This window comes from Melanerpes formicivorus, unplaced genomic scaffold (genome assembly GCF_026170545.1).
Source record: "Melanerpes formicivorus ecotype bairdi unplaced genomic scaffold, bMelFor1.0.p_v2 SCAF_3, whole genome shotgun sequence".
Classification (NCBI taxonomy): Eukaryota; Metazoa; Chordata; class Aves; order Piciformes; family Picidae; genus Melanerpes; species Melanerpes formicivorus.
Genome location: NW_027142355.1, coordinates 34,811,790 through 34,825,000, shown reverse-complemented (window position 1 = coordinate 34,825,000; position 13,211 = coordinate 34,811,790). Strand labels below are relative to the sequence as shown.

Sequence of the window (13,211 nt, the reverse complement as noted above, 5' to 3'; positions counted from 1 at the left end):
GTTGATTGGTTGTTTTTGCACAAGAAGACAGTGCAATAATCTCAGGGATCTGAGAAATAATTTGCCAATGATTTGCTCTCAGAATTTCACCCCATGGCCTGGAGACACATTACCATTCCTGTCCTTAGGTCTCATCCCAAAAATAAATGGCACAGGAGGAAAATTATTTCCACTCCTTGTACATGGTGGTAATTCACAAAACTGCTCATATAAAAAAATAAATCAACTCTTTATAGACCTCACACAATAATTCAGAGAATGGCAGATTTTTCTCTTCAGAGATGGCAGAAGAGTTTGGCTTGTCTAACCTAACATGGTGGAGGCTGAAAGGCCATAGATATTATTTCTACAAATACATCAGTGAGGTAAACACCAGATGAACTATTTAAGTAAATGATAATACTGACATAGGGCTAAATGGGTACAAATTGGCCACTGGAGTGAAGCTCTGGAACAGGCCTTCACTATGTTTTACAAAGACAAACATCCTTCCAGAAGGAGGTGTATAGTGTGAGGGCCTGTAGACCATTTGGTAAAAATCAGTTAGAGGGTATAAAGGCTCTGCAGAGGGACCTCGACCAACTGGACAGATGGGCAGAGTCCAATGGGATGACATTCAACAAGTCCAAGTGCCAAGTGCTGCACTTTGGCCACGGCAACCCCATGCAGAGCTACAGGCTGGGGTCGGAGTGGCTGGAGAGCTGCCAAACAGAGAGGGACCTGGGGGTGCTGATCGACAGCCACCTGAATACGAGCCAGCAGTGTGCCCAGGTGGTCAAGAAGGCCAATGGCATCCTGGTCTGCATTAGGAATAGTGTGGCCAGCAGGAGCAGGGAAGTCATTGTGCCCCTGGACTCTGCATTGGTTAGGCTGCACCTTGAGTACTGTGTCCAGTTCTGGGCCCCTCAGTTTAAGAAGGACATCGAAACACTTGAACATGTCCAGAGAAGGGCAACAAGGCTGGGGAGAGGCCTTGAACACAAGCCCTATGAGGAGAGGCTGAGGGAGCTGGGATTGTTTAGCCTGGAGAAGAGGAGGCTCAGGGGTGACCTCATTCCCCTCTACAACTACCTGAGGGGTGGTTGTAGCCGGGAAGGGGTTGGTCTCTTCTCCCAGGCAACCAGCACCAGAACAAGGGGACACAGTCTCAAGCTGCGCCAGGGGAGTTTTAGGCTCGAGGTGAGGAGAAAGTTCTTCACCGAGCGAGTTGTTCATCATTGGAATGTGCTGCCCAGGGAGGTGGTGGAGTCACTGTCCCTGGAGGCGTTCAAGAGCAGATTGGACGTGGCATTTGGTGCCATGGTCTAGTCATGGGGTCTGTGTTGATAGGTTGGACTCGATGATCCTCGAGGTCCTTTCCAACCTTAGTTATACTGTGATACTGTGATACTGTAATGACCCAGCTGATTCTTCCTGGGTTGTGCCACAGGTGTATTTTGTCATGTTATTCCTCTCCTCCCAACATACCCTCGGCAGCTGAAGCCTCCTGTGCTGTTGCTTCTCTCAAAATAGAGGGAAAAAAAATGGGGAGTTTTATCAAGGTCTTTGGGTATCTTCTTAAAGGATTGCAACAGTGAAAATCATGTGTTACAGCAATTTGTATTGACTCTTAGATGTCTGTCACTGTAATGGTCCATGGATATCCATTACTTTCCTTATCTCATTTCATACTTCAGGCCTTTACCTTAAAATTCACAACTACTGTTCTCAAACCCTTTCATTTTGTGTATTTCATTATGCAGTGTCTTGAAAATCCTGTAGAGTCTCCCTCTGGACTGATCAAAATTGCATGTGATATTAAAATAGGCCTGGTACCTCCATGTGCAGTTATTCCTTGTCAGACATCCATACAGAAAACAGCCAACTCCTACAACCGCAGCCACAATCAGCATATTGGTGTAAAAGCCCAGCCAAGCGAAGTAGATTCCAATTTTTTCTCCATAGTATTTCCTGTGGAGAGGAAAGGTAGTTTTTCTTTTTCTTTAAATGCAAGTAAATTCACCTTTCTGTTTCAAAGGGCTTGTTATTTCAGACATTTTGTGCCAACTAGTACGGTCACATTCCCCCAGTTTGAACTTCAAGATTACAGAAGTATTGTAGCTAGCTATTTCTATCATTTTTATACTTTTGTAAGAGGATAGAAGGGGGAAAAAAAAAGGAAAAAGAGAAGGGTTTATCTGGTTTCCTTTACATGAGCTTTCTTGAAGGGGGCCTACAAGAAAGCTGGTGAGGGACTTTTTAGTGTCAGCTAGTCATAGTACAAGGGGAATGGAGTCAAGCTAGAGGAGGAGAGATTTAGATTAGACGTTAGGAAGAAGTTCTTCACCATAAGTGTGGTGGGACACCGAAACAGGTTGCCCAGGAAGGTAGTGGAAGCCCCATCCCCAGAGGTTTTTTAAGGCCAAGCTGGATGTGGCTCTGGGCAACCTGATCTAGTGTGAGGCATCTCTGCCCATGGTAGGGGTTTGGAACTAGATGATCCTCGAGGTGCCTTCCTACCCTGACAAATCTGTGAATAGGTTATCATGAAACTGTTCTGTAGGTATGTTCTGAGTGAGCTGAGACGGGTGTAGGTACCTGCCCTCAGTACTGAGCTGTGCCTCTGACATCCTCAAAATCAGACCTATTTTGTGAATTTCTAGTTTCTTCTGCATTAGTCCAGCTCTAGTCACACTAACCTGATGAAATCCAGAGGTTGCAGTTTGAAAATGTTTTTGGGATGAGCCCATTCCCTGTAGAGAAGATGTCGTTCATTTGGGCAGTTGGGATCAGATGACGGGTGCCTAAAACTAGACTGCAAAACAGAAAGAGCATGGGAAGGAGATAGCATTAATTTAAGCAGCACGAATCTCATCTTTGCAGAGCCCATGCCATAAAGCCAAGTCTGGAGGAGTCTTTTAGTCCAGTCTCACTGCCAGCCAGAAAAAGGAGAAGGAAAGCAGCTCTGGGAGCACACCAGGATTCAAGAAAGATGGTTGTCAGAAAGACATTGAATGCTAAAGCAAACACTTTACATATATGAGCTGAAAATAACAGGCTCACAATGAACTTGAATTGAAGCACATAACAGCATCTTGGCACTTAGGCACAGAAAATAGAAAAGATCCATTCTAATTAGAGCACAGGACTAAATGAAAATTGATTTTAAGTAGCTCTAACATGCTAGCATGCTTTGCTTCAAAATAGCAGCGTACTGGAATGAAGGTTGGAAAGTCTGAGGGATAAAACCAGGGCTTTCAGTCTGTGTTTTAAATTTAAAAGAGAGTTCACATGGAGATAATCCTTGTGTTTTTCACTAGGTTATTTGAAAACTTATTTCAATAAAGCCTATTAGATTTGTTGGAATTTTCCATTCTGCTTCTGTGATGCAACAAGACAGGTGATGTTTCTAGAAGTCCATAGGGCTACTTTTCATTTTCAGAGAAGCTGTGATACATAATTTTAATTGTATAAAAAGACAGTCATTAATTACTAGGCATATGGAGTCCAAATTCCCCATGCTGTGATAGAAATAGCCTGCAAGGCAAGGTTTAAATATTTAAAAGGGCATCTTAAAAATGGGTAGTCATGATAATATTAATTCTACCCTCTAAAGCTTTGGATTACTTACAAGAAACATTATTTGTCTTGATTCTGCCTTAAAGATTTCCTTCAAATCCTTGGAGGCCTCCTGGATATTTTAAGCCAAATCAAAACGATTGAAGCAGTAACCATTCCTGACTACCTCGGACATGGAATGGTGACTCTAATGGGGAGGAGGTGTGGGGGTGTGTGGATATATAATAGACATAGTGTAGGTTTTCTTTACTGTATCACATTTTCAACCTCACATGGAACTTCTCCTTAGTCAAATATTTCCCCTCAATTTTCTTTTTCTCTGTTATTGCCAGCCTTTGTATGTAAAAAAATTTTCAGTATATCTTTCTTCTTTAAATTGTATAATTCAAAAAGCTTCAGAACTGTAGCTACAAAAGCTGAATTTCTTATTATTGCAAGGTGATATTCAACCCAGTTAAGCTTCTCTCTGCATAACTCTGACATCACCTGTGAGGTGCTGGATTGGCTGGACAGAGCCTTCTTGCAGGTACCCGAGTTTCCATGCACGTTCATGACAATGTTTGGGAACTGTGAGGTGACGTTTTCAGTCTACATCTTTAATAACAATTTTGAATAGAATAGAATAGAATAGAATAGAATAGAATAGAATAGAATAGAATAGAATAGAATAGAATAGACCAGGTTGGAAGAGACTTTCAAGATCATCGCGTCCAACCCATCAACCAATCCAACCCACCTAAACAACTAACCCATGGCACCAAGCACCCCATCAGGTCTCCACCTGAGCACCTCCAATGATGGTGATTCCACCACCTCCCCAGGCAGCCCATTCCAATGGGCAATCACTCTCTCTATATAGAACTTCTTCCTAACATCCAACCTAAACCTCCCCTGGTACAGCCTGAGACTGTGTCCTCTTGTTCTGGTACTGGCTGCCTGGGAGAAGACACCAACGTCTGCCTGTCTACAACCTCCCTTCAGGTAGTTGTAGACAGTAATAAGGTCACCCCTCAGTCTCCTCTTCTCCAGGCTAAGCAACCCCAGCTCCCTCAGTCTCTTCTCATAGGGCTTGTGTTCCAAACCCCTCACCATCTTCATTGCCCTTCTCTGGACACTCTACAGCAAGTCAACATCCTTCCTAAACTGAGGGGCCCAGAACTGGACACAGTAGTCGAGGTATGGCCTAACCAGTGCAGTGTACAGGGGCAGAATGACCTCCCTGCTCTTAATATTGAAAAGCTGAATAATAAAAAAATGGACAAATTTAAAACTGGTTTTAGAGATTATGCAGCAGTGTGTTGTGGGAACTCTCCCTCAGGACCACCTATTTTCTAAACTACATCTCCCAAAGACTACAAGGCTAACACTTCCTAAATGAAACATACTCATTTTCAGTTATGGAGCTACATTTTAACCCCACAGTGTTTGGGAAGAAAGTTTCATTAGCCAAATGATGTCCTGTTCTAGTCTGTGGGTGTAATAAGCAGTCAAGGAGTAAGGCAATCAACAGTACTGGTTTCCTTTGATGTAATCCCCACAGATACAGTTCAAACCTCTATTTCAAAATATACTTTATTTACAAGCACTGGACTTACGTCATGAAGGGGGAAAGCAGCTTTGTAGATTCCAGTGTCTAGTAATTTGTTAATGCCAAACTTTTTCACATTGTTTTTGGCTGCATATTCCACACGGGACAGGATAAAATGAACCTGAAATTTAGAAAACATTTTTATGTCTCTTGAAACTCAAAAACATTTTTATGTCTCTTGAAACCCAAAAGTAATCACACACATGCCTGTCTCAGCATATAATTAAGTTAGGAAAGGGTAAGCAGAGGCTGACAAAAATTAATTGCACAGAGTATACAAATCATTCAAATCCCTCCTTTAAATTCAGAATAACCAGAATAAACCAAACCAGGTTGGAAGAGACCTTCAAGATCATCACATCCAACCCATCAACCAATCCAACCCACCTAAACAACTAACCTATGGCACCAAGCACCCCATCAAGTCTCCTCCTGAAAACCTCCAATGATGGCGACTCCACCACCTCCTTGGGCAGCCCATTCCAATAGGCAATCACTCTCTCTGTATAGAACCTCTTCCTAATATCCAACCTAGATCTGTTCCCAGGTGGAACAGAAATGGGAAAAAATATAAAGGATCATAGAATCATAGAATCAATAAGGTTGGAAAAGACCTCAAAGATCATCAAGTCCAACCTATCCCCCAACACCTCCTGATAACTAAACCATGGCTCCAAGTGCCACATCCAAGTGTTTTTTTAACACCTCCAGGGATGGTTACACCACCACCTCCCTGGGCAGCCCATTCCAATGGCCAATTACTCTTTCTGGGAAGAACTTTCTCCTCACCTCCAGCCTAAACCTCCCCTGGCACAGCTTGAGACTGTGTCTTGTTCTGTCACTGCTTGCCTGGGAGAAGAGACCAACCCCCAGGTGGCTACAAGATGTTTTCCTTCTGGATTTTCCAGGCTTTTTTTGTCAATGACACAGGACTATTGCATTCTAAAAATTCCATTTTTTTTTTTTTTGGGGGGGGATGATTTAATGAAGTAATTGCACTGATCTGATTAAAGGGGTCTTTAAGACCAAACTCTAGAATCACTCCACAGACTTACAATTCGACTTCTAGTTGCGGGGTTGAAAAACGCGTCTTTGTCTTGAATGTAAAAGTTGGACAAATGTTCCTTTTGAAAAGGGGCAGTGAAAAACTCTTGCTCAGGTTTGATGATACTTTCATCCACTCTGAAGAGTCTGCTAAACCAGCTGAACGCCGAGTCTCGGGTTTTCAGGTCATTGGGCTGCAGAGGCAATTTGATGTGCATGATCTCGGCGTACGTGCACAGCACTTCCCAAGGCGCGTGCACTTTCACAAAAATAAGGTTTTCATCTACAACCTGAAATGGAAGTATATTAAAAATTATGTGTGTAAGAAAATGGAAGCAAGGGACTTTTCACAGCACTTTTTAAACTCCAGAGATCATGAATTAGCTACTTAAAGTCGCATTTGTTGCCCATGTTAGCAAAATATGTCATGAGCTTCGGCAAAAGCACTGGGTGGAAACACTCGGGCATATAAAGGTATATAAAAAAGGATAGCTAAATGTTCCATTAATGCCTAATGTTTACATCTCTGCAAAGGTTTTTACAAAATAATTTACATTTAACATCATTTCCCCTGTAATAAGTTCATGATGAGTGTTTGTACTTGTAGCCTGGTAGGCCAACTGTGGCTTTGAAGCTGTCAGTGACTCCCCAGCAGCTTAAGTACAATCGAAGGTAATGTGACTTGAAGGAAGCACTCTACACACCCATGGGAAACATAAATTCTCAGCTTCATAGGGAGAATGGGGACAGGGAAAGGGAAATCAGTTGAAACTGCTGCCTCCAGTTGGATGCCCAAACCTGCAAGACTGTACAGTGGAAACTGACAGCCACTCTTGTCTCCTGTCTACACATCACCTGATGCCCTGAATTAGTGAGCCTCATCCACATGAAATTATATTATGTAGCTCATTGGCTCAGGAATATCAGTCAGATGTTTGACCTAGCCTGGGGAAACTTCTAGTTTTGAAAGTTTTTCAGTCATGATCATGGCAGAACTATTGAAAACTGCAGTCTATAAGTATATCAGGAGGGCCACATCAGACTTCCAGCAAGTGGTTTGCTTTCTTACAAATGTGAAGAGCCAGACTGCATCCTTGGATGTGCAGCAGAAGCCTTCACTGCAAAACTCAAATAAATACCTTGATGCCATGGATTCTGAGTCCAGTCTGGAAGGGACAAAGTGACATTTTCTGGACCTCACTACAGACTAACAAGCAAAAACAAACTTAGATTGGAAGTGATTATCCTGGACAGGGAGACTTGTGCAGAGTGCTGCAATCCTGCAGGATAGGAGAAAGGGCTCTGAGGGCCTCTAACCCTCCATGCAAGAGACATCAGCTCCAGCAGCTCTTTATATTATCACAGCACCCTCGAACTGCCCACAGGCAACATTACCATCCTAAATATACAAAGCATGATAGTTACAACCACTCACACAGTGCCAGGCCTTGTGAAGAGCAGGGATACCTGTGCTGCCATCGTGGCAGGTTCTTTTTGTCTCAGACACCCACCAGCTTCTCACATGTCCTACAGAGCCAGAGTAGGGGGACAATTTCTCTGAGTATAGCCAGTGATTTTTATCTTCCCATAGCTGAGCAAGCATGACCTATGTAATTCCCCAGCTTCTCATCTTTTATTTTGCAGAGGAAGGAACAGACACAAAGCTTAAAAGATTTCACACCAGATCGCAGAGGCACTACTGATGGGCCTTTTTCTTCTGAGAAGAGCAATATTACAGTAAATTCACATATCTAGTTTCCTTATTCCCACAGGAGCAGCCGCTCACACAGAGAAGAACACTCACCGATCTCGTTGCTTCAAGCTGCAAGCCGTTGTTTATCAGGTTTGATTCATATACTTGTCTCTTCCTCTGTTAAAAGATATTGAACACCGTAAAACATCTGTTCCAAATTTCACAGCTATGTATGCACAGAAGAATGGAATTACCTCTCAAAATGAAGAGGAGTTGGGTTACCTCTGTAGCCCACTTGACAGCTACTGTGATAGGTACAGTCTTACCTACTAATCCTCAGCATTTTCTTTGTTTGATGCTCAATATTGCCCTCAAATGCAATTATGGAGAATTTACCCTCTTAGTTTCTGAATTTTGAAAGCAATTAGCCCTGAAACTTGTGATCTCCTTCACCTTTAGTCACTAATTGAACTACCAACGGCAGCTTCCTTCCCCTTATTAGTCTGCCCTTTAGAAAGCCTTCATCTCAAGGGATTTCCATCCCACTTTCCTTTCATCAACCTGTAATTTTATTCTTTCATGGTAATCATATGAGTTCACACAGTGGTTCAAACTGTAGTAGTCCTCCACATTTTAGTCCATGGATAAGCATCCCCAAAGAAAGAATCCAAGAGCTGCAGCACTTCTAGAGTCAGAGTTCCATGTCCCCAGAAGAACAGAACCAAGTTTTCTTCCGTAAAGATTAAATTCTTGGATTATTTTAATCTCACTTCACAGTTACTGGCACTCAGCACATAGTGACTTCCAAAAAGTCTGAAATGTCTTTCCAGTCTTCAATTTGCTTATACATACATGTGATCTCCCCACAAAAAATAAGCATACAATGTCTGTGCTTAAGATCCATGCCTGTGTAGATGAAATCTTAGAATCAGAATCAGAGAATCAATAAGGTTGGAAGAGACCTCAAAGGTCATCAGGTCCAACCTGTCACCCAACACCTCATGACTACTAAACCCTGGCACCAAGTGCCACATCCAATCCCCTCTTGAACACCTCCAGGGTTAGTAACTGGTCTTCAGCACTAGACTCAAGGCCCACTCACTCTAAGGGCAAAACTCAGCTGTGTCATCAAAAAGGACAAAAATCTTCAGTTATTCCACAGGAACAGGTGAGTTATATCTCCACGTAAGTTTCATCCACTTCTTTAGTATTTAAATACTGTTGTAAGTCTCCAAAGCAGAAAAAAACCCTAATTCTAATACTCTAGCAAGTCTTGGAATGAATAATTATAAAGCTGAATAATAATAACAGCCTAATCCATTTATTCTTTGTTAGGACCATCTGGAAATGGTCATGGTGGAATAGTTTTCTGTTTTGTTAAAGAGTATTTCTTTTATCTGTTTTGGGTTTTCTAAGCCTTTTTACTCCAGTGACTATCACATTCTTCTCAGGCTAGGGACAGAAAGAGCCAAATCTTTCAGGCTACTTTATTCTTTCACCAATATTTATCACATTCCTCCTTATTTCTCTCTTCACCTTCTCATCTTCCATCACACCACTACATCAGGATAAAACTACAACCCAAACATTCAATAGCACTCTTCATGGAAGTATCTCCCCATGTCCCATTAATCCACTTGCTTTATTGGTGCTTGTGTAATGATTTTTATGGTTTTTTTCATCATGTATAGAACATTGTAGAGATAGAGATATATATATATATATATATATATTTAGAATAAACCTTTATTTAGACTAAACCAAACCAGGTTGGAAGACACCTCCAAGATCATCGCGTCCAACCCATCAACCAATCCAACCCACCCAAACAGCTAACCCATGGCACCAAGCACCCTGTCAAGTCTCCTCCTGAACACCTCCAATGATGGTGACTCCACCACCTCCCCAGGCAGCCCATTCCAATGGGCAATCACTCTTTCTGTATAGAACTTCTTCCTAATATCCAACCTGAACCTCCCCTGGCGCAGCCTGAGACTGTGTCCTCTTCTTCTGGTACTGGCTGCCTGGGAGAAGAGACCATCATCTGCCTGTCTACAACCTCCCTTCAGGTAGTTGTAGGGAGCAAAAAGGTCACCCCTGAGTCTCCTCTTCTCCAGGCTGAGCAACCCCAGCTCCCTCAGTCTTTCCTCATAGGGCTTGTGTTCCAAACCCCTCACCAACTTTGTTGCCCTTCTCTGGACTCGTTCCAGCAAGTCAACATCCTTCCTAAACTGAGGGGCTCAGAACTGGACACAGTACTCGAGGTGTGGCCTAACCAGTGCAGTGTACAGGGGCAGAATGACCTCCCTGCTCCTGCTGTCCACACTGTTCCTGATGCAGGCCAGGATGCCATTGGCCCTCCTGGCTGCCTGGGCACACTGCAGGCTCATGTTCGGCCTGCCATCAACCAGCATCCCCAGGTCCCTCTCTACCTGGCTGCTCTCCAGCCACTCTGACCCCAGCCTGTAGCTCTGCATGGGGTTGTTGTGGCCAATGTGCAGAACCTGGCACTTGGATGTGTTCAATCTCATGCCGTTGGACTCTGCCCATCTGTCCAGCCTGTCGAGGTCCCTCTGCTGAGCCTCTCTACCCTCCAGCAGATCAACTCCTGCCCCCAGCTTGGTGTCGTCAGCAAATTTACTGATGATGGACTCAATGCCCTCATCCAGATCATCAATAAAGATGTTAAAGAGCACAGGGCCCAGCACTGATCCTTGGGGCACACCACTAGTGACTGGCTGCCAGCTGGATGTGGCACCATTCACCACCACTCTCATATATATATATATATATATATATATGCATTTGCAATATGCACATTTATAGTTTATTGTATATATCTAATACTGTCTATTATCTAGAATTTTGATGGTAGGTGAACCTTGAGCAGGACACTTAATTTAGCTGTTTTCTGTGACACCTAAGTCTCTTCCTTGTATTAACAGCATTCACTTAGAATTCCAAATATGAATATTTTCCTTGCAGCAATACATTCCCTTTAATTTCTTCAACATTTCTTTTCCCTTTAAAGCTAAAGTTTCACAGTCATCTTGGCTTCTGAGTAAACTACATAATGATTTCCTTTGAATTTTTTGTTACAACTCAATCTTGTTACCAGATCATTAAATATGTAGCACACAGCGCAGGAGTTGTTTGTTACTCCACTCTTCAGCCATTTCATTCTAGTTCTTCACTTCTTCCATATTCACATAGTGCTTTGTCAGGCAAATAAGAATCATGAAAATATTTCAAGCAGATTTCTGCTTTGTTTCAGCAAAGAAAAAAGGCTAAAGAGCTGTTTTATTTCTTCCTAAGTAACACAAAGATGGATGCCTGGCAATTCTCATTTGCAAAAGTCTAAATTTTTTGATTGTTTCTTTTTAATCTTACCATTCAGATTGCTTTAATAATTTATTATGGTAAGGAGTTCCCCAAATTAATTTTGCCCTCAAAAATCTTAGAGGAATGTTGACAATATTAAGGTTTCTAATAATGCATTAATGCAAGTAGTGAGAAATAAAGCCCCTGGGAGGTTTTGCTAATTAGGGGCTTTGCCATTTTATATAAATGATTGAATTATGCATATGAATGTCTATGGAGAAGCTAGACTTTTACCCAGAGGAGTCTACAGTAGTTTTGCATTGACTGGGGAATACAGCATAAAGATATGACAGCTTGTTAGGCTGGAAGGTAGAAACTGTCCAAAGTTAATTAAGTATCCGGCATTTTGCTTAGCTACCTGCAAAGCTGAGTTGTAGTAATAATTTAATCCTGGTAATGTAGCTGATCTAAACCTGACATAGATTTTGATGACTGAATGGCTAGCCAATAGACTGAGACACTATGGGATGCATAATTATATACAATCTTAAGGAAGTGAAAACATAGTGTCAGTAAATGCCAAGTATTACAGGCATGTATAAGAGTTAGATCTTGGGAACGGCTTTTTCACCACAATGCTTTCAGTGTTTGGTGATTGTCTTGCCAGGCTGAGGAGACTAACAAGATTGTGGGTCTGTAAATTGGTAGCAGACCACAAGCAGTTTTTTCCTCTGTGTTTTGTAAATGGTAGGGAGCACTTGCTTTGATTACAGTGACAGAAGAAGGCCACCTCCTATCTTTGTTCAGTTTCTCTTGTGCAAAGAGGAAAGTTCTTCACGATCTGTGTGTGGCTTCAGGGGAAAATCCTAACAAGGTAAGAGTACTTGAACAGCCACCTCTGCTTTACCTGACAAGCAACAGATAAATCACAGTCAAGAAGAGCAACAGCACGGGGCCGAAATCCTCCCCCATGGAAATCAGCTAAAGGGAGTGGAGAGCATCATTGTGTCAATATTAGCTGCCAACTCTCACAGTTTCTTTGATGATATTTGGAAGCTTTTCTGAAAGTCCCAGCTGTCAGCATCAGGGAATCAATTGATTGAGAAGCTCCGCTTCTGTAAGCTTCTTTCCCTTATGTTTGAAGACCATCATAAAAATGTGAAGCAGAATATGCTACAAAGGATGACACAAAAATGCAAACAGAAAGAACTCCAAATACATGTTTTCTGAGATACACTCTGATTTTAAGCTAGCCTTGTGATTTTCTGAAACCTGATTCATGACCACACAGAACTGGCAATACTGTGGTCTAGTCCTGCTCTCAACAGTGTCTTCTGATCACCCTATTTGGAAAGACCAGCTACTGGTCTTATGAATGTATCTATTACAGAGTAACTCCCTCCTTCCATTTGTCTTCTCATCCTTCTGTCATCCTTTCTTCATTCCATTAGGCAAAGAAGTAAAATTTGGGTTTGAGGTTGCCTCAGGAACAGAGATTTTATTTCAGTGAGCTCCACCTTCGACAGTAATCCATCTGGCAAGGTAGGTGTGGTTGCCCCCCTCCCAGTGTCAAAGATCCCCTTCATGCTTGCTATCAGACTTCCAGGGTTAGTCAGCTGAGCTCTCAATGGCATGTAGAGCCTGCCATCCTCTCCTGCCTCAAATCACTGCATGAAATGTTTGCTTATGAAGACAGACTTCACTAGCCTTAATGAAGTTCTCTGTAAGACTGTACTTGAAGGGAAAAAAAAACATAAAAAGAAGTGTAATACTCTCTGTAAATTATAGCTCTCATTTAATTTAGAGAAAATAGCTCTGATTACTTCATGGCGGGAAATGAAGATTTTGCTCACATTCCTCCTTAAATTACTGCTTATTTCTGTTGGGGGAAAGGAGACAGACTACTAGAATGACATTCTGCATTGATTTGTTTTGAATTCAACTTTCTGGCACTGATCCTTGCAAGCATGGGCTCCTTGAGGACCCCATCAGACAAAATTGGCATTT

The 13,211-nt window shown here is 42.3% G+C and overlaps 1 protein-coding gene across 2 annotated transcripts in view; it reads right to left on the bottom strand.

The window, feature by feature from the left end:
- Positions 1-13,211, bottom strand: part of ANO6 (anoctamin 6) — an 87,720-nt gene that overhangs the window by 32,000 nt on the left and 42,509 nt on the right. For both annotated transcript variants that reach the window (XM_068170326.1, XM_068170327.1), the window contains exons 4-8: positions 7,995-8,060; positions 6,202-6,480; positions 5,154-5,267; positions 2,679-2,794; positions 1,816-1,950 (exon numbers count right to left, since the gene is read on the bottom strand). In XM_068170326.1, coding sequence (XP_068026427.1) covers positions 1,816-1,950; positions 2,679-2,794; positions 5,154-5,267; positions 6,202-6,480; positions 7,995-8,060 — 710 coding nt within the window. The remainder of the gene's footprint in view (positions 1-1,815; positions 1,951-2,678; positions 2,795-5,153; positions 5,268-6,201; positions 6,481-7,994; positions 8,061-13,211) is intronic.